Source organism: Carassius auratus, chromosome 13 (genome assembly GCF_003368295.1).
Source record: "Carassius auratus strain Wakin chromosome 13, ASM336829v1, whole genome shotgun sequence".
In the NCBI taxonomy this organism is placed as follows: domain Eukaryota; kingdom Metazoa; phylum Chordata; class Actinopteri; order Cypriniformes; family Cyprinidae; genus Carassius; species Carassius auratus.
This window is the reverse complement of record NC_039255.1, coordinates 8,489,216-8,513,097: the sequence shown is the minus strand read 5'-3', so window position 1 is coordinate 8,513,097 and position 23,882 is coordinate 8,489,216. Positions and strand designations below refer to the sequence as shown.

Genomic DNA, 23,882 nt, shown 5'->3' with positions numbered 1-23,882 from the left:
TCTTGCAATTTCATTGCCTATTTTTAAAGAGAATGTGCAAGAGAATGAGAAGTGCTGAAATCACATATCTAAAATTTGATTCCAATGCATCATTCTCTCTGAAAGAGTCTCCTAGTAAGACAACTGATGCAAAAGGAGGTTTGCCAGATTTACACATCTTACTGTATTTGTATTGATCTTGTTTTATGGAGAAGGTCTCCAGATTAGTGCTCTCTTAACCGAGCTTTCACTCAACTGTCGTGACAAGCTCCACCATCATAAGAGTAAATAAGTTGCATCTCTATCCATGAGCTTGGAAACATGATTTAAAAAAGGGCAAGGTGCTCATCTGGCCCTGATATAATTCAGTATTAATAGTCTCACTCAAAAGCCTAACTAAGACAAATTGCTCTATTTTGAGGGCCAGCGTTTCTGTCTCTCTAGTACCCTCTGACTTATTTCAGAGTTCTCTCTCTGCCGGTCTTGATGTGTCACACCTAACAAGAGCCGCTGTAAATTTAGTCTGTCAATACTTGTCAGGCCTCGTTTATCAGCCACCTCTTCTCTGCTGGTTTTTCCTCACCCCCCCCCCCCCCCCATCACACCTGTCCTTTTCAGCACAAGGAGTTTTGACGTCGCCTGTGGTTTTGCCTTATCTCCAATCAGATTCCCTCTCACAAAGCCCTGGCAGGCAGGTGATGGGAATTCTAATCCCGGCTTCAGCCAGAAGGCTTGAGAAAGAGTGTGTGTGGTTTTGTGTTTATATTAAGGGTGTGCTATTTGTGCAAATCATTCTCTAAAGAGCACAGAAGTGAGAAAACAGATTTGTCATTTAAATGAGGCCATCTCAAAACCTTGAGACACTCATTCTTCCCATCAGTGTGATAAGCCGCTGCGCTTCACCAACATAATTTTTACTAAAAGATGGCTGTAGCGGCTTCCAGCTCGAACTCCTAGCTTGGGGGACATCAAACTGATACACTGTCTGCTGACTGGAAAGATTTTCACCCTAAGTTATTCTGTCAGGATGCTGTGAGGAGACCAACTCTGTTATTAAACTGGTTCCTGTTCTTTGTGTCTCCTCAGGGTTTGAAAGGTGATCCTGGACCTCAAGGCCTACCTGGTCTCAAAGGTGATAAAGTAAGTCACCATGCAAGTTTGATTTCTTGTACCAACCTTTACAAACTACAGCACAGAGAAAGATAGAGGCAGAGTCTCTGTTTTTCAGCGGTGAGCTTTCCATACATTTTTATATACCTGTACATTGCAAGCCACAGAGGTCTATATGTGAGTCATTCTTAGGAAACTCTGCCATTTGCTCATTTTAACATTTAAAAGTTTGAAAATGTCACTACTAAACTTTCTAGAATTCATATTTTCCCAATGTACCAGGGCCATACTACCAGAGATGCCTCCAACCAATATTCAGATTAGCGGCTAACGAACAGCCTGGCAAAATATCAATAGTTATTTGTTAGAATTTAGGAAATGTCTGCATAATAAGGTTGAACAGAAAATGAGATAGATTATGAACATTATTTACTTATTTTTTCAGAAGCTGCATAAAACACGTTAAAAAGTACATATTGAAATTATATATTTGAATTTTAGAAGAAACATATTTATGTCAGTTCTTATTCTGTATAACCCATTAAAGTGCCCCTTTTATGCCATTTTGGGTGGCCAATCAAAACAGACCTGGCCAGCTGACACAGTAGGGTCACAGAAGGAGGAGTTTAGAGAGACAAGCTTCGAACTGCTTCGAACAGATCATTTGAGGGTAGTTGAAAAATGAGATTATATTCGATGCATATTTAGAGAAATTTAAAGCATGTTTTGACCATGCATGCGTGTAAACTTATTGCAGAATGCTTCCAAAACAATATAAGGAACCTTCAAAAACAATTACATTATAGGAGCAAATTATGTATATTACATTTTGTATGTTACAAATGCAGTGATGATGAATGGACATGCTTTGGCTGATGTTTTGAGTAAAAAAGTCATACTTTCAAAAGCTTGGGATCTTTATGATTTGGGGATGACTTTATTTTTTTTAAAACTTGAAGTAGAATTAAATTCAACATTATGTCATACATTTTATGTATAATGTAGTTCAATATTTCAGCCAAGACTGAACACAAACCTTTTCTCTGCAGTAACTGTTTGAATCAGTTATTAGTTGCGGATTGTAAAGACATCCTTTTTATATTATATTAATTTACTAAAAAGAAGCAAAATCACTGCTGGTACAAAGAAACATGTCTATATCCAGTCTCTGATCATGCAGCTTATATTGCTTGTGCTGAGTGTAGCATGCAGTAAATGTCTCTGTAAATCAGACAGATGAAATGCTGCTCAATTTTGTGGGATGTGGGAATCAATTTTATTACTTGAAGTCACATATGTAGTGACCGGGAAAACCATAATGTACACTATGTGAGAACAAATAAGAAAATAGAAAATGCAGTGTGACTAGTATGTGATTATTAAAGGAATATTTCCAGATCACAAACAGGTTAAGGTCTATTGGCAGCATACGTGGCATGCTTCCGATTATTGCAGACACTAATTTCAATTCGTTTGTAAAAAGAATGAACAATATGATTTTTATTAAAGCATATACCATGGGAGTCTATAGAGCAAGGCATTCCAGAGGGTTTCAGAACAGAGATGTGAAGCTCATATTTTTGTAAGACATATATTGTAATGACAAATAGTTTCAATATTTTTAGAGAACATGTCTTCATAAATCCCCCTAAAATATTAATGTATAAAACAAGACAAAAAAACATTTTGCCAGTCTGTTAAAATAAACATTACATTGAATTAAATTCAATTGTTACATTCAAAATAAATTATTTTGCTAAATTATTTTAAATGGGTAAATATTGTGTGTGTTTTTTTTTGAAAGTTTGTAGAGGATGTTTTCAATGGAAGTTCCATTGCAGTGCTTTTAAGCGCATCACCATACTATAAACACTATTTTTGTTTGTTTTCCACAAACACGTTATTTTCTGTGGTAACAGAAGGCATGTCACAGATGTGGTTAGTAGAACACAAATCGCCTTTAATCTAGAACTTTCCTTTAAAATGCCTTCCAGAATTTCCAGCTCATCCAGACAGACCTTCACAGCAGGGAAGATGTGGCTTCAATGAAACAGAATGTAGAAAGAGCTTCATACTCTGATATCTGATTCCCCAACACCCCGTGCACACAGACCACAGCGGGACTGCCTTTCAAACAATAGATCAAATGTTATTCTCTAATTAGCTGCCATATTACCCATTGTCTTTTACAGTATTGGGGTTCTTTGTTTGCACGTAATTGTCAATGCAGTGTTTTCAAGCCTTGAAGTTCTAATGAGCTCCTCTGCGTTAGAGCAGAGAATAACCAGCTTCTTTTCATCTCATCTCCCAGTCAGACCGAGGGAGGGAGGAAACCGTTAGTTTGGATTGAATCTGACAGTCGGAAAGACACGTCATGCTCTTCAAACCTAGAACGACTCTGTATATCTTCAAACAGGCCAGCTTTAGGTGTTCACAACTTTATATTCCTGCAAACTTTGATGTGGAGTTTCTGTGGACTTAAATTGAATTTGAGGAAGGCTGTGTCTGTTTTTGTCAAGGGCTTTTGACTTAAACTGATATCTCTGCTTGTATTTCATAACCCTGAATATATGAAAGTCGTTCATTTAAGAGCAGATAAGCACAGATATAGGGACAACCTGGTCGATTTATTTATTTTTCTCAGATATGCCTCACAGACAATTTCTTGTCTCTGCTGCAGGGGGAACCAGGTCTGCCAGGTCTGGGAACACTATCGGTACGCATCTCACTGCATGCTTTTTCAGAGCTCAAAGTAGAAACAGACTCTTTTTAATCAAAACCTTTAATGAAGCATGATCTGCATTATTAATAATATGCAATAAGCACTGAAATTAGGTTTATGGAAAGTCATTGCTAAGGTTTTAGGAAAAGGTTTACATGACCAATCGCTGGCACAGATGTGAGAAAGGTGCTCTAATGGTGTGTAATGATACGTACAATCTTTATACGATAGTAAACAGAATTTCAAAGCTGAGAGAGAATTCACAGTTTTATCACCGCTTCGACAAAAAATATTAAGCAGCACAACAGTTTTCAACACTGATAATATAAAATACTTCTTGATTACCAAATCATCATATTAGAATATCTTTTGCAGAATAATGTGACACTGAAGAATTTTTTTTTTTTGTATTTTTTATTTATTTATTTTTTTTACTGTATTTCGTCTGAGTAAATGCAGTCTTGTTGAGACTTCTTGCAAAAACAACAACCGTCTTGTGATGTTTCATATTAATTGTAATACTAAAAATACTGCATTCACTCTCTTTATCTTCAACTAAAGAAAATCTATTAAAATAAAAGAAGAGCCCACATATGGTCACTCAGGGGCAACCAACAGCAGCGTGGACAGACTGTGGAGGTTAGACGTGTCCTGCAAGTAGAGCGCATGTAATTCCACACATCATATGAGGGACACGTCCACTACATCTCATAAGACACCAGAATGGGATGTTTGCTTTTCGTGTGTGAGGATATAGTAATCTTTATATATCATGAACATTAAACTACCCCCAGCGGAACTATATCAGGGTGTAACAGTTATTTACTCATGCTAATTTTACATTTTATGAGGACAAGCAGGAATACCAGGGATTCACACGTGAGAGCCGACAACACACTTGCCACATCACCACTCCCTCTTGTAGTCAAGTTGTAAATCTCTCAAGACTAAAACATTTAACAAGCTTTAGCAGCTGAAATTCTTGAAGTAAAAAAAAAAAAAAAACATTTAGCCAGTATTTTTGAGGATGCCAGCTGAAAGATGACACCACAGTGTTTTACTCTGCATCTGAAAGGCTGTCTGTGTGTGTCTTGTGTATATGTGACCGGTGTGTTTCGTCCTTCCGGAGGGTCATGTGATGTAATGATATGTTTTCCTGACCTTTGTTCTAACAGTGTTAACAGCTGAAGTTAATTGCTGTCTTTCTTTGATGAGACACATGGTAATTTGTCCTCCACTTTCTCCTAGGTTGAACAGCAAGCTCAAAAAGGGGACCAGGTAAACATTTCATTTTTTATTTATTTTGCCATGTAGCAGTGCATATTTGACAGATTTGTCTTGGTAATTTTATTGAAGTGCTTGTAAGGCAGCGCTACTGAAATCCACCTTTTTCTTGATTTTATTTGAACTTTGATGATTCATAGCGAAAGCCTGTTTTTAATTAAACACAGCTATAAAGATCTGATGGTGCACCTTCTGAAATTTCTGTAGCTATTACAACTAAAACTCCTCAAAATCTTATGTAGCTAATTTCAGCTAAGCTGTTTTAATTGTTAGAATGTTCAGCAGTCAAAATGTATTCAGAAATGATGGCATCATTGTAACCGTTACGTTCAATATTGTGATTGGTCTCTCCTATCTATTTCTAAAAAGACAGTATTGTGTTATGCATTTTCTTACAGAATTATTCTTTAAGAAATGATTCGACAAGGATGCAATAAGTTGATCAAAAGTGAAAGTGGAGGGATTTATAATGCTACAAAAGATGTATATTTAATAAAAAAATGCTTTTGAACAAAAAATTGTTATGAACATTATTAAGAAATGTTTCTTGTGCACCAAAAGGATCATGTTACATCGAAGACTGCTTGAAAATTCAGCTTTGCATCACAGGAATAAATTATGTTTTAAAATATTTAATATTAAAACAGAAAATCTTATATTTTAATAATATTTCACAATGTTACTGCTTTCACTGGATTTTTTTTTTTAACAAATGCAGTCTCTAAGCTTAAGACTTATTATTCCAAAAAAATTATGAATCTCAAACTTCAACAACAATACAGATAAATAAAGCTTAGCCTGAAAATGTTACTTGGAGACAAATGTAAGTGATTTAAAATATTCTGAGAATCTGTATTTCTTTTGCGTTTGTGTGTGTGTGTGTGTGCAGGGTCCCCCAGGAATTCCAGGAGAAAGGGTAAGCTTATCAACAACATTTTCTTGAATTTATTTCATCATTTTATTTGGTTGTCTTCCATAATGAAGTTCACCCATGAGCTGCAACATGCTGTTTGAACATCTGTCTCTCAGCACTTTAGTAAGTGCGGGCATGTAAACCTGTCCAGGCAGAGCCAGCTGCTATGTCCTCATATTTAACATAAATGTTGCTTCTAGATGTAATCATGTCTTGGGGGGCATTAATGACCATGGACATGTGGAAACCTAGATCTGGACCAGCCTGCTTTAAAGTATGTGCTGCAATTCCTTCTGAAAACTGAAACCCTGATCTTTTACCCATCATCCCCAGGGAGATGCTGGCCTGCCCGGTCAGCCAGGAGCACCAGGGAAAGAGGGCAAAAGGGTGAGTAAACCAAAGCAGGTCGCTGCCTGTGTGGGCTGGATCAATGTTGCATATATGTATTTGTGAGAACGACCCATCAGCGAGACAAGCCGAAGCCTTCGGGAGTGACCCAGCAGCAGCTGGATCGAGAAAAAGATCATGGAGCTCTGTGTGGGCTTTGTCTCATGGGAATGATTCTGAATATTCAACTGTAAGGTCAGTCGCGTGTGGCCGACCCCAACAGGAAACAATCTTAAGGGTGATTTACAGTTCAATCGTGACATGCTCGAACATATTGAGAAAACGATACGGTTTCATTATTGATTTTATCCTTAGTTTCTCAACCCCTTCTGCCAAGGGTTAATTTGTTGGTCTGCCGATGGCATGAAAGCTTTATGTGAAATTTGACTGCCTGCAACAAACTGCAGTTGCGCGTTCTGCTTATTTGAATTACCTAAGCCGTTGAGCCGTTTCACTAGAGGCACGCTAACACCTGTTAACGTGAATGTTATCTCGGCTCCTCGAGTGGTTAATGGTCCTGAATGCCGTACAGTTGTTTCTCGACACCCTTGAATGTGATAAAAAGTATAAAAAATGCATGCCACTTAGATGGAGGAGAATACTTGGGTCCGCCGCAGGGACTGTAAGCACAGCATTAAGCCCATTCAACAGAATGAATGAATATTTATTATCCTCTGCAGTGATGTTCACTGGAGTGTTATCATGACACTTTTCATGACTTTATCATGGCATTTTCAGTTCAATGATGGATTGAGTGATGCACCGTGCCATAGACATCTGGATTTTGTCCACACTGGTTGGACGCGTTTCCACTCAGAATGGTAGTACAATTCCTTCATCAAGTTCACAATTGGTGTTTGTATTCAGGATGCAACTAAAATAATTACTATATATATATATATATATATATATATATATATATATATATAAGAAGTGTACTTTAGAGGCACAATGATATATGCATTTTCTACAGTCAGTTAAGCATTTTATTAAACTTTTCTCCGAAACGAGCACAATGTTGTAGCCCTACCTTCAGTGAGATCAAAAGGCCACTACAAGCCCAAGACCTTTTGTGGAAAATTCTGAACATAATGTCAGCTTCTACCATCATGATTCCTCTTTAATTGGTTGTTGTTATAGAAAAAAGCTGTTTAGAATCCATACACTGTGTTCTAATGATCTTGTGGTTGGCTCCCCACGAATTCATTAAATTCTCTGTGCTCGCAAGGGATCGCGCTAAAGTTTACCACCCACATGAGTTAGTTTGCCCAAAGACTTGCTAAGACTGAATTCTTTTCCGTCTGCCATTCAAATCAGTGTCAAGTATGTTGTTTTGTTGCTGTTTGGCCCTATATATAACTTTTGCTTTGATGACTGCAGAGCTTCCCACAGTGAGCAGGGATGTGGTACGGTTTCGGGTTTTACTTGGCGAGTCACATGCAGCCGGGTAACTTGTTGAGCAGGACTGTGGTGATCTGCAGTCTTGGAGGCTATTTGGGGAAAGGAGGGACAAAGGTCATTATTACTGGTCTTTTAGATGAAGACAAGGCTCTGTTGGCAAGAGATTCACCCAATTAGCAGCTCTCATTTTCCCCACCAGAGTCAGTTTTACAGGGCTGTCATCTTTGCGGCAGTGATTTTTTTTTTTTGCTGCAAGCAAGGGTAAACCTTTGCCCTTTGTCACATCAAGTATTAGCATTTATTTGCATGTATTTTTTTCGCCAGTCAACCAAGACTTTACATTATTGACAATGTACATGCAAGCAGTGCAGTGTTGTGGAAAAGAAACACAGTTAGCATGATTTTTATTACGTTTTGTGAAAACGGCATTTATAATGGATAATGTATTGACGCTTGTGCAGGCTGTGTGTGTGTGTAAGATAAACCAAAGACTTAAACTACTTCAGTCTTTGTGCATTGAATTTATTAAATACACGGGTTTCACAATTTGAATAAGTGAAGTAAATGAACTTTTCCATGACATTCTAATTTATTGAGATGCACCTGTATATATGTTTATAACACCAACCTCGTAACATTATTTATGCTGTTGTAATTGTGCAGCGTAAATGCATTCATGTTACATTTCAGCTTCATTAAACTTAGGGATGCACCGAATCCAGGATTCGGATTCAGATTCGGCCGAATACTGGGCTTTTTGACGGGGTTCAGTTTCGGCCGAACCTTAGGTTTTTTTTTTCACCGAACCGAACCCTAGGCTTGCACTAAGCTGGTCGACGTCATGCGGCCGTTGATTGCGTGAAGGTGTTTATATGAGGAGGAACAAGGCCCGACAGTTCGCTCTAAACTAAACTGTTCAGGAATCTTGAGCGCCTGGGACGATTTAGGGGCCGTTCACATATCGCGCCTAAAAACGCGTGGAAAACGCTAGCCGCGCTGCTTTTCTCCTCCTTTCCAAAGCACTCGGGCAGTTGCGCCCCTGAGGCATCTGCCTTTGCTAAGCAACCATGACCTGCTCTCTCCATGAAGACGCGGAAATTTCAGCAAAGGATAAATGGATTTGCAGCTGTAAAAATCGCTTGCAGTAGCTCTGCTACTAAATTTATTTCAAAATGGCAATCCATATACAACTATGATCAGCTGTTTCTTCATCTTGGCTGATCTTTCAACGTTGTTACGGGAAAGGATGAATCTGATTGGTTAGTTCTTGTCTCATGACCGCTGTGCGCTTGCAACATTCTGAAAAGTTTAAATGTTTTTAACTCGATGCGGTGCGGATGCGCCTGGAAAAAATGGGCGCGTCGCACCGCGTGAGCGTCGCTTCCATTATGAGTGCGAATGCCGCACGCTTACATGGGAAATAACGAACTTGAGCGTGCAAAAGACGCGATATCAGAGCCAGCCAGTCACATAGGGTGCTGACGTGGAGAAAAGGGTTTTTTTCAGTGAGCCTTTGATTCCTCTTAGAGAGGATCCTCTTCAGTGGTGGAAGACAAACCAGCAGCGATTTCCAATGCTGGCAAAAATCTACCTCTGTGCCCAGTGAAAGACTTTTCAGTACTGCTGGGGACATTCATTCCAACACTCGCAACCGGCTGTCACCTGTTAATGTTTTTTTTTTTTTTTTTTTTTTTTTTTATTAAACAAAAAAGTTTTTCTCACTTGTCATCCTGGCATGATCTTACCTATTCTTTTTCTCTTTTTTACAGTTAAAATAAAATAAAAAAAAAAATACATTGCTGTGGACGTTATTTGCTACATTAATGTGTTTTACTGTGTTAATGGAATAAGGATACGAGTAGGATTCGGTATTCGGTTTCGGATTCGGTATACGGCCAAACCCCAAAAATCTGGATTCGGTGCATCCCTAATTAAACTGTCTGTAAATGCATCTAAATGCCACTTCAGCTGCTTCTGTTACTTCTGTAATGCAAAGACCACTTTTTGTTGTTACTGATTTAATTTGCTTGGTAACAGCCCTATAGTGTAATATTATATTAAGTTAAGTTATTAATAAAATGTAAGATCTTTATTTGAAAGGTGATGCATGCATTTAATAAGGAATAAGAAAAAAATCCCTTTATATAGGCAAAAATGAACTGAAAATCAATTGAAACAATTTTTTATTTGTATTTTAATTAAATGTGTTAAATTAATAATTTAATGTAATGAAACGTAATCTATTTGACATCCAAATAACAGCATTCCCCCAGTAAAGCATGGAGGTGGTGATATCCTGTTATGGTGGTGTTTCTCTGCAGCAGGGACTGGAGCACTTATCAGGATAGAGGGTGAAATGGATGGGGCAAAATACCGTCAAATTCTTGAGAAAAATCTGCTGCCCTCTGCCAGAAAGTAGTCAATGGGAAGAAGGTTTACCTTCCAACATGACAATGGCCCAAAGCACACAGCAAAACTGAGCACACAGTGATTGAAGGAGAAAGATGTGAATGTCCTTGCATGGCCTAGTAAGAGCCAGACTTAAACCCCATTGAAAATCTGTTGAATGGCTTGAAGACTGCAGTCCACAAATGCTCACCATCAAATTTAAATGAACTTGAGCAGTATGAGTAGGCAAATAAAGTCTAGATGTTCAGTTAGTAGAGACATTTCCCAACAGACTAAAGGCTGTAATTAAAGCAAGATGGTTCAGCAAAATAGTGCCATAAGGGAGTGATCATTTTTCCATCTCAGTGATTTCTGACATGTTGGTGTTATATCTTTCATTTGGGTGTTATAAGTTGCACTGAGTAAATACAGCTGGATGAAACAAAAACTGTGTCTTCATTACAGGCTGCAAAACAACAAAATGTGATTATTTTAAAGGGATTATTTTCTATATCTGCTGTGCCCGTGTATATATACAGTATATATGTATGTATGTACGTATGTATGTATGTAAGTAGCTTTTTTCACTGATGGGCTGTTTATGCATACAGAGTATAACAGGCATTAGCCTTTAAAAGTTCAGAGTTATTGGAAGAGATCACATTATGGTTACCTGCCTTCCTCACTGGTTAAGCAAATACAATATCTCTTATAATATATTCAGGAAATTTGAGACGTGCGGACTAAATCAATGTTCATGGAAGCAAGCCGGAAAGCCTTTCTCATAGATTTCTTGGTTTAGGGGTCAAAAGAGTCAGCCCTCCTGCCATCTGACTGATGAAGTTTAGTTAATAATGTCTGAATGTCAATATCTTTAATAACTCAAGCATATAGCAATAAAAGACACCAAAATAACAATGGAATGGATCTGAGCACCCATGGGATAAAAGCTCATGTTAATTATGAGATGGAAGATCAGAGAAAGGGCGAGAGTGTTCTCACACTGCAGAAAAATCATTTAATTAATTGCTATTTTCCTCAAGTCTTCTAGTAGAAAATATCCAAGCACCCTTTAAATAGGATTAATTAACTTGAGAAGCAAAGTTGCATAAGACTTGCTTTCAGACAATATAATTTTCTTTTTTTCCTAACTTTATTTTAAGAATAAACCTTACACAATTGTGTTTTTATACTTAAAATAAACAGTTAAACACAAAGGTTAGAACTTGCCTTATTTCTATTTATATAGTGTCATGCTGGGTAGTCCTGCCCACCACACGGTTTAATGTGTCCAAAATCTGTATGTTAAATTTCATATATGTTCTGATTGGCTGTTATTGTTCCTTATTAACTACCAAATTGTGTCAGACGACAGCTTTCCACTGGGAACACTAGTTTTTAATGTATTTTTAAATGTAAATATCTATAAATACTAATATGCAGGGGCATTTCTTTTTTTTTAGGGATAGCCCTAAATATATAACTGTTGTTATGTTTGTAACATTTCTCACAGAATTGTGAGCACATATGGCTGGGCGTCTTTGCACAAAGACTTGCACTCTTTGTCTTTGTGGCCCTTCTGTGCCAATTTCATGGCATTGTTCCCACTTTCCGTTCTGCCTGCCCGCTTTTTTCATCGAAAATGAATTTCTACCTACGGGGAACTTTTTTTGAGCTCCCAGCTCTGTACTTCACCACCCTCTTACACCTTTGATGAAATCTGTCTATCTGCCCATTGGATGAAAAAAAGTTTTCACATACTGGAAATCGCATTAGCGTCATTCAGTCTTGTTAAAGGGGTAAGCGATGCCCATTTACCACAAGTTGGTATAATTCTTTAGGCTCTTAATGAAGAGTCTCTAACATAGTTTGGTTAAAATTTCTCAATGGTTGTGTACAACAACTCCCTTTATACCCTGTCAAAAACAGCTCTTTTCAGAACAAGCTGTTTTGTAACATTTTCCTTTAAATGCAAATGAGCTCTGCTGACAGACCCCCAATATATATATATATATATATATATATATATATATATATATATATATATATATATAATTTTACATTTACATTTTAAGTTCAGAAAACTGTTTTTTGTTGTTCAAAGTAATTTTTGAATGTTCAAGGACAAATCTGAAAAAATTATTAAAATGCTGTATCTTTGAAATAAAACTTTTAAGATGTCATCCATACCACATCCTGAAATGTATTTATAAATTTAAGTTGGACCCATTACTGCCACGTTCACAACACGCCAAAATATAAACTGGCTCAGCTCACCCCTCTCTCCCCTACATTTTTATATACATATATATATGTGTGTGTGCGTGTGTGTGTGTGTGTGTGTGTGTTCATTCATTAATTTAATCATTCATTCAATCAATCAACAAATTCATCAATCAATCATTCAGTTAATAATTCATACCATGAGTATTTAATAAAAATTAATAGTAGTTGTAGTTTGAATTATTTACTTGCAGGCAGCTTTGCATTGAAAGGCACTAATGGGCTAAGCCTCTGAAGTTATTTAAGTTTAGTGATGCCCCTGCTAATGAGACCACTTTGGTATGTGTTTACATGTGATTGCATGTCTGAGTGCATTTAAATGACAGTCTGTTTGTGTTGGAGTGTGGCATCGGGATCTGTTTAATTTAAATAATAATGTGTTGCTGAATTGGAGAAAAGGCATGAATAGTAATGCAAAGTGCTTGCTTTTATCCATTATGGATTGCACTGACACCACATGATGAGCAAAACTGGAGGACTTTGGGACCATGTGACATTCTACAAGAGATCAATCTGGAAGCATAGAAGCACCAGCAGAAGAAAATCTCTCTCCTTCTCGATGGTGGCACACTGAAATATTCATCAGTGCTTGAAATGGGGTGCAACGCTCTGTGCTGCTTGCTTTCTGCACAACAGGACGTAGAAAAGCACAGGCATGCATGCCATGGAAACGAGACTGCCAGTTTATGTTACACGTATTCAACTGGCAACTTCAGCTGACATACATTTGCGTAATTAATAAGAATTGAGTTGGAGAAAGGCTACTTGTGCTGCATGTGTATGTAGGAGTTTGTTTGTGTTTGGGTGTTTGTGTGTGCGCACACTTGGGTAAACAGAAAGGGCACAAACCTCTGTAATACACCCACAGTAAATAGACGGTTTTATTATGGTTTTATTAGGAGACAGAAAAGCAACAGCCCACACTTAGGTATCACAGTGCACTTGCCCCGAAGCCAGAACATACACAGAGCATGTTATTGTTTAATGTTCTGCCAAGTTCTTCAGCGCTCAACGTTGCCCTGGCTGGCGTACAGTCATGTGTGGGTTCAATATGTGTGTTCACCTCACACTCTCATAATGGTGTTCGCGGCCGTTTAGCTGGTGGGATGTAGAGTATTATCAAATAGGAGCTTCAAACTCTTCACTGAGCGGCTAAGGACATGGAGAGCTCACTTGTATCTGTAATGGACAAGTCTGATTTTTGCAGCACTGAAGACCTGTACGACTATGAACATGAACAAAATTAAATCATAAAATGTTTACATTAAATTATTCTTTTTTTATGGAGCAACTAGCATTGCAGTTATATCTCATTGCTAGCATGTTTGTTTATTTTCTTAGTGTGATCTAAAATAAAGACTTACGAATCACAGAGTTTTGAAACCAAGAACTTATACTTATACGAATAATACTACAACTCATGAATTTATATAGATGGGTATACGTAGATATAGATGTAGATATTAGGGATGACCCCGAATAGTCGACGAACCGATGCTTTGATTCGAGGAGCTTGATTCGACTATCAATCTAACAGTCGAATATTCGCCGGGTGTTATTAATTATGCCATTTTTCACATAGAACTACCGGTTTATAAATGGATTGGAATAGATATAGATGTTGATATAGATATATACATTGCCCTCAATAACTATTGGAACATTAAAAAAAATTAAAAAAATTATGTTTGCTGTGGAGTCAAGCATTCTGTAAATATGATTAAAAGATGAATATGAGACAAAACTACAGAATATCACATTTTATTATTGGGTGATTCAACACAAAGATGTTTCACCAGCTAAGACGATCAGCACTTTTCGAGTTTCATCTCCCTATCTAATGTGAGCATAAGTATTGGAACAGTTGCCTCACGGGTCTTTCTAAGTGTTCAGCTGTGTCCTGTTGCATTCATTTTTCAGATATATAAATGTGTCTTATCAGTTATACCCATAGCTTCTGCATTCTAAGTCTTGCATTTAATTAGGACACACACAAACCAGGATGAAGATGAGGAAGCCGACTCTAACAGAAAAGCAAGCAATTTGGATGTTAAAAGAAAAGGGGAAGTCAATTAGAACTATAGGAAAAACAAAGGGCATGGAGAAATCAAGAGTTTGGAAACTACCAGCGACATAAGCAACCAACGACGACCTGATCAGCTGAGAAAAACAACAGTTGTTGATGACTGACAAATCATAAAAGCTGTGAAAATTAACCCTAAAATACATGTCTGTAAAATCACCAACAAACTCCAGAAAGCTTGGGTGATGCTGTCAATCTACAGTCCAGGAGAATTTGACACAGAATTACAGAAGCTACACAGCAAAATGCAAACCTCTGATCAGCACCAAAAATAGAAAGGCAAGATTCTTCACAAATGTGAGCCAGTAGAGGTTTGTAACTGAGTTGATGGACCGATGAGACAAAGATGAACCTTTATCTAAGTGACTGGAAAGCAAAAGTGTGGAGAAAAAAGGGATCTGCAAATGATCCTAAGCGTACAGCCTCATCTGTAAAGCTTGGTGGAGGTTGTGTCATGGCATGGGCATGCATGGCTGTCTTTAGAACAGGACCTCTTAATTTTAATGATGATTTAATGTATGATTGCAGGAGCAAAATGAATTTGGAAGGGTTCAAAATTATCTTGGCTACCAATATTCAAGAAAATGGCGCCAAACTCATTAGAAAGCACTTCATATTGGATCAGGACAATGACCCAAAACACCCTGCCAGTTCAGTCAAGGACTTTATCAGGGCAAAGAAATGTAAAGTCTTCAATTGTCCAAATCAGTCTCCAGATTTAAATCAACTTGAACATTAATTTCACCAGATGAAAAGGATTCTAAAGACAGAAACTCACAAAAGCAAGCAACAGTTGGAATTGGCTGCATTAAAGGCTGAAGAAAAAAAAATGCATTAAAAAAATGCATTAAAGGCTGAGAAAAGCATTTCAAAGCATAAGTCAGAGAGTCGGTTGATATCTATGGGTTGCAGACTCACTGTTCTGATTGCATGCAAGGGATCCGCAACTAAATATTAGCTTTTAATCTTTTACATCTGCCTTAAATTCAACTGTTCCAATACTTATGCTCACATCAAATACTGGGATGAACTCTAAAAGTGCTGTCCTTTTTATTTGTTAAACGTGTGTCGAAATACCTAATAATAAAATGTGACATTCTGTAGTTTTGTCACATATTCATACTTTAATCATATTTGCAAATGTCTTGACTCCACATCAGAGAAAGCAATTTTGTCTTTACTGTTCCAATACTTATGGAGGGCACTGTAGATGAGTAACTACATACAGATGATTAGATATAGATGTATAGGAAGGAACCTATATAGATATATGGATGGATAACTATGGATAATGATTGATAGAAATAGATATAGATTTAGATATAGATAGGTAGGTGTAAATATACAGTAGATAGGTAACCAGTATAGATATATGTGAGTATTAATGGGTAGCTATATACAGTAGTTGTAGATATATAGATAGGTACAAATAGATGTAGATGGGTATAGATAGGTGCAGATATACTGTAGAACGATATACATTAATAGATAGAAATGTAGATATAGAGAGATGGATGGATGTAGGGCTGGACGATTATGGCCTAAAATCAAACCCTCGATTAATTGAACATTTTACTTTTTATAAATAAAGATCAAATAAAGATAAATTAGCACAGTACCAGTACGAGTGATTGCGTGTGTGAATTAGTCATACTGTCTCTATATTATTGTGAAGCTGTGGGTTGTAAAAAGCATAGTTACTTCAAAAGTAGAAAAATATGCTATAAAAAGTTTTGAGATTCTAAGCTACTTTAGTGATAAATCAGAGGACTGCGCTGACAACTAGTTTCTGCGTTCCTCTGTGCCCACGATCTTCACAGCTACTGTTTATATGAGTGTCCATGCCACAATGCAACTGTGCGGACATGGGAGCTCGAAATAATAATACACATCCGACCGTCTAATCCCTTGAATGTCCAAACCATAAAACAAATTCAACTGACAAAGTTTAGTGAAGATGCAAGGCTCACCGCTCTCGCGCCATCAGTATGTGTTGAACCGGCGTTCATCTCCGTGTTTTGCTTTTATGCCACTGAATGGAGAGCAGAGTCCTGTGGCTACACATGTGCTAGTATGCTTTTAAGGGGGAAGTATTCACAGGATTAAAAAACTGAAATAACCGACATGGGAAAATTAAGTCGATTAGAGGTTCTGAATTTCAGTTTCAGTTACTTTTTGATTAATCATCCAGCCCTAGATGGATGATAGATAGATAGATAGATAGATAGATAGATAGATAGATAGATAGATAGATAGATAGATAGATAGATAGATAGATAGATAGATAGATAGATAGATAGATAGATAGATAGATAGATAGATAGAGGTAAATATATAGAGATAGGTACAGTATAGATAAATGTGATTATAGATATATTGAGAGATATAAATGTGTAGGTAGTCATGGATAGAAGTGTGGATGGATAGATAGGGTTAAAATGATAAGTAAAGATGGTAGCTATATTTATCAAGATCTTTATATAGAGCTAGATATAGATGGGTATATATGGATGGGGATAGTTATATATACATATATTATAGCGGTAGAGATTTTGTACATGTTCAAGTATAATCAGTTTGTGTGGGGATCTAACCCATGACTTTGGTTGCACCATGTTCTTCCGATTGAGTTACTGGAAGGTTTTAAGGTTTATTCCCCTCTTCACAGCAGATGAACTGTGCAACTCCGGCTGCTATGTGCACATAAAAAGCCGAGATACTGACATGTTGTATTTTCCGCTGTGAGACTAGAGCGGTGGGTGCAGGCATCATAATTGCTCCTTTTATCTTAGCAAAAGTGTAACTCAGAGAAAAAGGATTATAATGAATCCGCTAATTGTGGTGATGTATGTAATTAGTGACTCTTGGGCTAATTGTAGTCGAGTCAGAATGTTAATGAAGATTGAAGACTGCAGCAGTAAAAAACGAGCCGTTACAGTAGCTTGCCATGTTGCCAGTGCTGTAATACCTCATCCGTACTGTTCAATGGCAGATCCATTTCGGCATCCATCTCCAGTCGTCTGTAAAATGTCCCGACATGCTCAGCCACAAGAGCAAAGCACTATGTGAAGTTACCGTATACCACATATTCAACCCCTGTATAGACACTGTAAAACTACCTTTACTGCTTGAAATTCTACATCCAGGTCATTCTTTTTCTTTCTCCTGGTAACGACTGGACAGGTTTAGTTTCAAACCACTGATCTGTTTAGCTTGTTCTCTCTAGAGATGTGGATCAGATATTAGTTTGCAGTATACTTCATTACTCAGATGCTTCACCGAACACTTAATTAATCCCCGGATACTGATATCTTGTTCACTCAGGCAGAAGTGTAAAGAACATATCCACCTGTCCGGCCATCCATTTATTTACTAATTAACGGGATTAATATACATGTAAACCCTTCAAACCTCAGCATTTTAGCTTACTATTTATTTATTGGTTATTTGTCAAGCCAATATTTAAAGTTCATCTCGACAGTCCTTAAGCCTTTCCATGTAAAATAAATAAATAAATAATAATAGTAAAATTAATATAGAATTCCGGTTCCTTTTTTATGTAATTAAAGCCAAATTGTAATTCTGCATTCGATTTGCTAGCTCAATTCAAGTTTAATTAAATGTGATGACATTCCAGATATTCATGTTACGGAAGGATTTTAATCAAATGTAAGTATTTATCTAAAACCAAAACCATGGGATTTTACGCTTAGTTATATTCAGAGGTGGGTAGTAACGAGTTACATTTACTTCGTTACATTTACTTGAGTAATTTTTCGGGGTAACTAATACTTTTCGGAGTATATTTAAAGATGGGTACTTTATACTCTTACTTGAGTAAATTTTTGGGGAAAAATCTGTACTTTTACTTCGTTACTGTGGCCGACGCCCCTCTCGTTACTTTATCTTAAAGCAATAAATGTTATAAATGCTTCAGTTTATTCCAAACACGCCGTCTACTTTTCTCTGGGCAATGCGCGATGCCCATTCGCGAATGATTCATTCTTTTGAGTCAATTCTGTTCAAAGGCTTGATCAAACCAATTGGCAAACGAGTGAATTGGTTCATGAATCAGTTTGAATGAGTTGTTCAGTTCCCTGCTTCACGAGCTGAGCGTCTGAAGCGGTTCACTCAGAGTTGTAACGTTTAAGAATATCAGCAGCGCTGAAAACGGGGCTATGGAACTGCACTGAATTGAAAGCAAATCTACAAAGGCTATTATTTGCTTGCGATGGAGATCCTTATTAGATGAACACCACGTGTGCTGTCTACTGTTTAACAGGTAATAACTTGGGCTACATTCGATTACAGTACACGATACCACTGTGACATTAGTTTGTTGTACGTGTGTGGCTTATAACAGAGGGGAGTCAAGTTGAATGCAGCTTCCAAAAGACAAAAAAATAGCCGATTAAGATTTTATTAATTTTAATACAATCACACCGGTGCGAGTACGTTCAGCAAGTCATATCATCAGCTGTTAAATTCAGATCTGTGATCGCTTGCTGGCGCTGAGCCAGAGACAGACGCGTTTTTACAGCGCTGCGCATTATAACCAATCACACAAGATTCTGTTGAGCTTTTGAATGCAATGGCCAATCAGAGGTGTTCAGATGAGTCATCGCTAAAATGCCGGTGCTTCCTTCACTCGCTCACTGAATGGAGACCTCTTTCTGGCGAATTCTCTCGTCAGAAACAACAAAGTGCAGATGTGTGTACGAATCTATAATTAAGATATTGATTTCATAGTGTTAACAGTTTCAGTGATTTTAATGGGAGTTTCTGAGAGTGATTGAAATCTAGACATTCAGTGAAAATGATCTTTAATCATGTGGATGTTATTTGCTCTCTTTCAGAACAATGAAATATTAGTAACAATATTTATATCACATTAACTTTCAATGTTAAATTCACATTAAATATAAAGTCAGTCGTATTAAAAATATGTTATGGCATGACACCTATATTTGTTACTTAAGTAAACAGACAGGGTTTTATAATAAATTACATAAATTGGAGTAAAGGATGATGAAATATATACATTTATACACACACACACACATACATTTTATCTATATATCTAAATAAAAATAGGCTCAGTATATATGACCCAAAGTAACTAGTAACTAACTACTTGAGTAGATTTTTTATCCGATACTCTTTTACTCTTACTCAAGTAACTATTCAAGACTAGCACTTTTACTTTTACTTGAGTAAATATTTCTAGAATTACTTTTACTTTTACTTGAGTAAAGTTTTTGGGTACTCTACCCACCTCTGGTTATATTAATGACAATATTTTGTTACCTTCTAATGACACCCAAAATCTTGCCATTACATTATTTACTTATATAATTAGTTACCCTTTTCTTGCCAAATTAACTATGGTTTGAATTAATGAATTAATTTTTTGTATTTACTCCTAAAACATTTGGATCTTATGCTTCATTACGTTAAGGGCAGTAATTTATGTCACACCAAAAATCATACTATAAGCTCCGACATATGGCATGTGTCTGGGTCTCCATGGACCTCAGCCGACATCAGCAGGTGCCTAGAAACAGTTAGCCATGTGATACATGCTATAAAACATGAGGGAATGAAATCGGAGTGAGTACTAGTGTATAAACGAGTGAGCGTGTTACTAGGTCACTCTGTGTCATGTCATGGAAGTTTTCCCCAGCTGTTGGAGGTGGATGACCGCAGTAAGAGAATATAACCTCGTAACCAGAGGATCCAGCAGCAGTGATATCAATTTGTGCCCTTTAAATAATTGATGGGAACCTCGTGCTGCAACGTGCAGAGCGGATGGCCACAGTCAGATAGTCTCGGTTTCGCATAAGTCATTTGACCTGCAAATTTGACAGTTTAGTGTGCTGTGAAAATGGATTGCAATCATCCGGACATTTCCGTAAAGCATCACAGATTTTGTATTGTCATCGTATAACATATTGCATGTGTTTTCTAAACAATAGAAAGTAATTGCATTCTATTCTCAGCAAGTGATTACAATATAAGCAGACAGTAGATTGTGAAGCTCGGTGGAAAAACAATTTTCTCTTATTTAACATACAAAGCTGTCTCGAGTGGTACTAAAAAATACATTTGCATACGGTAAGGAAACTGTAGGTTAATTTAAAGTGGACACCCTGCTGTTTGTGTAAGAGAGGGAATGAATGGTAATTGTGTATATGTACACTGACACAAACGATTTCCAGGGGACCGTTTGTCTAGTGACAGCTTCTGCTTGCGACTGCAGTTAAAGTTTCCACACAAGGCTAAGTTTAAGTTAAATTGTCGTTTTTATTTTCAAGTTTCCACTTTTCCAAATGACTCCCACTGTTAGCATCAAATAAATAACTGCATATTGTCCTGAAGTGTTTCTACAAACACACACCTTGTTCCTTTAAACCCTTTAAACCCTAACCCTAAAATATGGAGTTTTGTGGATTCTACTTTGTGTCTGTTATTTTTGAGGGAGTTTTACAAAATTACTAGTAGGTGAGCCAAGTAGTATGTCTGAATTCATAATATTGGTAAAACATTAAGTGTGTATCTGATGGTCGCTTTACAATCCCATAAGGCTACAGGAGAGGATTTGTGAATGACAGTGAAGTGATGCAACTGGCAGATGTATTGCGTCTGAATTTCATTCATACTACTCTCCTTCATAATTTATAGAACATACTTTTTTTTTCATGGACACAAAGCAAGTTTCAAACCAAATGTAGTACCTACTATGCAGTATAAGATTAGTGTATGCTAAGCTTTTGCATAAATTCCTTTTTCATTTAAAGTCCTTATTGATGACTTTTTTTTGTCCAATTAGATAATCACATCTTTATAATAAAATGTTCTACTTCATCCGGCTGCATTGAAAAAATACAAAAGCATTTATTGCGAATGAAGGTAAGTTTATAAAATAAAATAATTGAAGCTGAAAAAAAAAATATGCAAGTAAAAGTAAATAAGTTGCTGGACATCTTCAGGAAATGCCTAAAAATTTTGTAATAACTTAATTGTTAAGTAAGGGAAAAATTGTATATGTTTTTTTTTTTGTAATATTAAAAAGTTAATATTGCATAATCTGAAATATTGCTTAAGTTGTTACTTTATCAATCCATTTTTTTGCATTATAAAATAACAAAATATGCCTTCATAGTGGGAAGTCGTGGCCTAGTGGTTAGAGAGTTTGACTCCTAACCCTAGGGTTGTGGGTTTGAGTCTTGGGCCAGAAATACTGTAACTCAGGTGCCCTTGAGCAAGGCACTGAACCCCCAACTGCTCCCTGGGCGCCGCAGCATAAATGGCTGCCCACTGCTCCGGGTGTGTGTTCACTGCTGTGTGTGTGCACTTTGGATGGGTTAAATGCAGAGCATGAATTCTGAGTATGGGTCACCATACTTGGTTGAATGTCATGTCACTTTCTTTCACTTTCTTAAAGACCGTAAAAAAAAAGTAAATAATTAGCTGAACAACTAATTAGTTCAATCATTTTGAAATAAGAACCATTTTATTTTCCTGTGTTAGCATATTTCCTATTAAAACAGAAACATCACAGCTCATCAAACACAAATTTGACAGCTTAAGGAATAGATGACAGCAACTTTAAAAATGAAAAAATTCCAGCCACTTTAATGCAATAAAATATGAACATTGCTGTACAACCAAAGACACTAATGAACTATGATTTTCTACTTGCAGAAATTCGCATGGTGATATTTGCAATTTTGGGCAGTGCATTTTATAGGACACAGCCCTCAATATAAGAGTCATCATCAGTATTTTTTTTTTTTTTTCGTTTTGCTAAATTAGAAATGTCAACTTTTATTAGTACACTAGCATATAAACAAGCTTCACTTATTGGATAATGCATTCGGTGTTGGATTTTTTCCAATATTTTCATCAACTACATCTAAGTGTAAGTGGACATTTATACATGTTTCTGTAAACACGGTTCTTTAAATCAAACTTTATTTCCCTTCATCAAATGATGGCTACAGCCTTGCGTCGCAGAATAACAAGCGTTATGCATGTTTTTCCTTTCCTTTCTCCATAACCTCTGAACTCTCTGCGTGCGGTCAAGGTGACACAAGGTCACCGTCCCCCTTCTCTGTAAGTCTCCTCACGCCTTTGCAGATTCTGCGACTACGCAGGCAGAACAGTGATGAGCTTTTCTGAAACCTCATGTCATGACGATCTCTTAACACTCAGTGTCTCCCAACTGGGCTATGTGGTCAGGAGCCAGATCTCGTTTTACAGAAAACCTCAGGTTAAATTCTATATACTACTAGCAATCCTTGTTTTTGTGTTTTTTTACCCAGGCTTTGACAGTAAATAAAGGAACGGTATTTGTCTTAGCACTGATGTTGCTAATAATGGATGCCCTGTGAATCATTCCGTGTGTGCATTGCTGGTGTGTCCTGTCAAAGACAGACAGCAGGAGAATGAGATGTACCAGCGGGATGTGGACCAGTTGGCAGTGTTTTTCATTGGCTAGCTGTGTTAGATTAGGCTGCACACATGCCGGTGACCTCTCGATGGGCACCTGTAGGGTGAGGTTATTGGCCAGCAGACTCCTGATGTGTGTTCACCTCTCTCTGTTTGGGCTTGCAGTGGAGGATGGCCAGAAGAGTCTATGTAAATGCCGGTTAATTTTACCTTGGTATGAGTGGTATGAATTTTAAAGTGTAATATTGAAGGAATATTCTGGGTTTAGTAAAAAGTTAAACTCTATCAACAGTACAGTATATGCAGCGCTGATGTAGTGAAATGTAGTCTTCCATATAAAAAATGTAATTTATTTGAGTTGCAAAATTGTTCTCTGACTACTTTCTTTGTCTGAGACTTTTTTGCCTTGATGTTAACGTGATGGACGTCTTTGTATTGCAATTATCATCACAATTTCCGTGAGTGGAGTTTGCTCCATGTAAATAGTACTTTGCTAATAGTTATGTCACGTAACTTTCTTTTGCATACAGTATTTGACAGTTGAAAGACTGAAAATAACATACTTATTTATAATGTTGTGGAGTCTTATTTTAACCTTTTTAGTATACTGTTTTAAGTGCATATCAGTTCAGTGCATGTTTCTCATTTTGAAGTGTTTATGATGTTTAATCCAGTTTGTTAGTATTATTATGTCACTTTGTATTATATTTATGTATCTATATAACTTTTAAACACAAAGAAAAATTGGTCACACTTTATTTTAAGGTCTAATTCTCACTATTAACAAACCATTAACCATGACTTTCGCCTCAATAAACTCCTAATGTGCTACTTATTAATAGTTAGTAAGGTAGTTGTTAAATTTAGGTATTGGGGATTAG

The 23,882-nt window shown here is 36.9% G+C and overlaps 1 protein-coding gene across 2 annotated transcripts in view; it reads left to right on the top strand.

Annotated features, from left to right (window-relative positions):
• LOC113112522 (collagen alpha-1(XIX) chain-like) overlaps positions 1-23,882 on the top strand; it is a 174,610-nt gene that overhangs the window by 42,228 nt on the left and 108,500 nt on the right. For both annotated transcript variants that reach the window (XM_026278187.1, XM_026278188.1), the window contains 5 exons: positions 1,066-1,119; positions 3,770-3,805; positions 5,060-5,089; positions 5,985-6,011; positions 6,342-6,395. In XM_026278187.1, the coding sequence (XP_026133972.1) occupies positions 1,066-1,119; positions 3,770-3,805; positions 5,060-5,089; positions 5,985-6,011; positions 6,342-6,395 (201 nt within the window). The remainder of the gene's footprint in view (positions 1-1,065; positions 1,120-3,769; positions 3,806-5,059; positions 5,090-5,984; positions 6,012-6,341; positions 6,396-23,882) is intronic.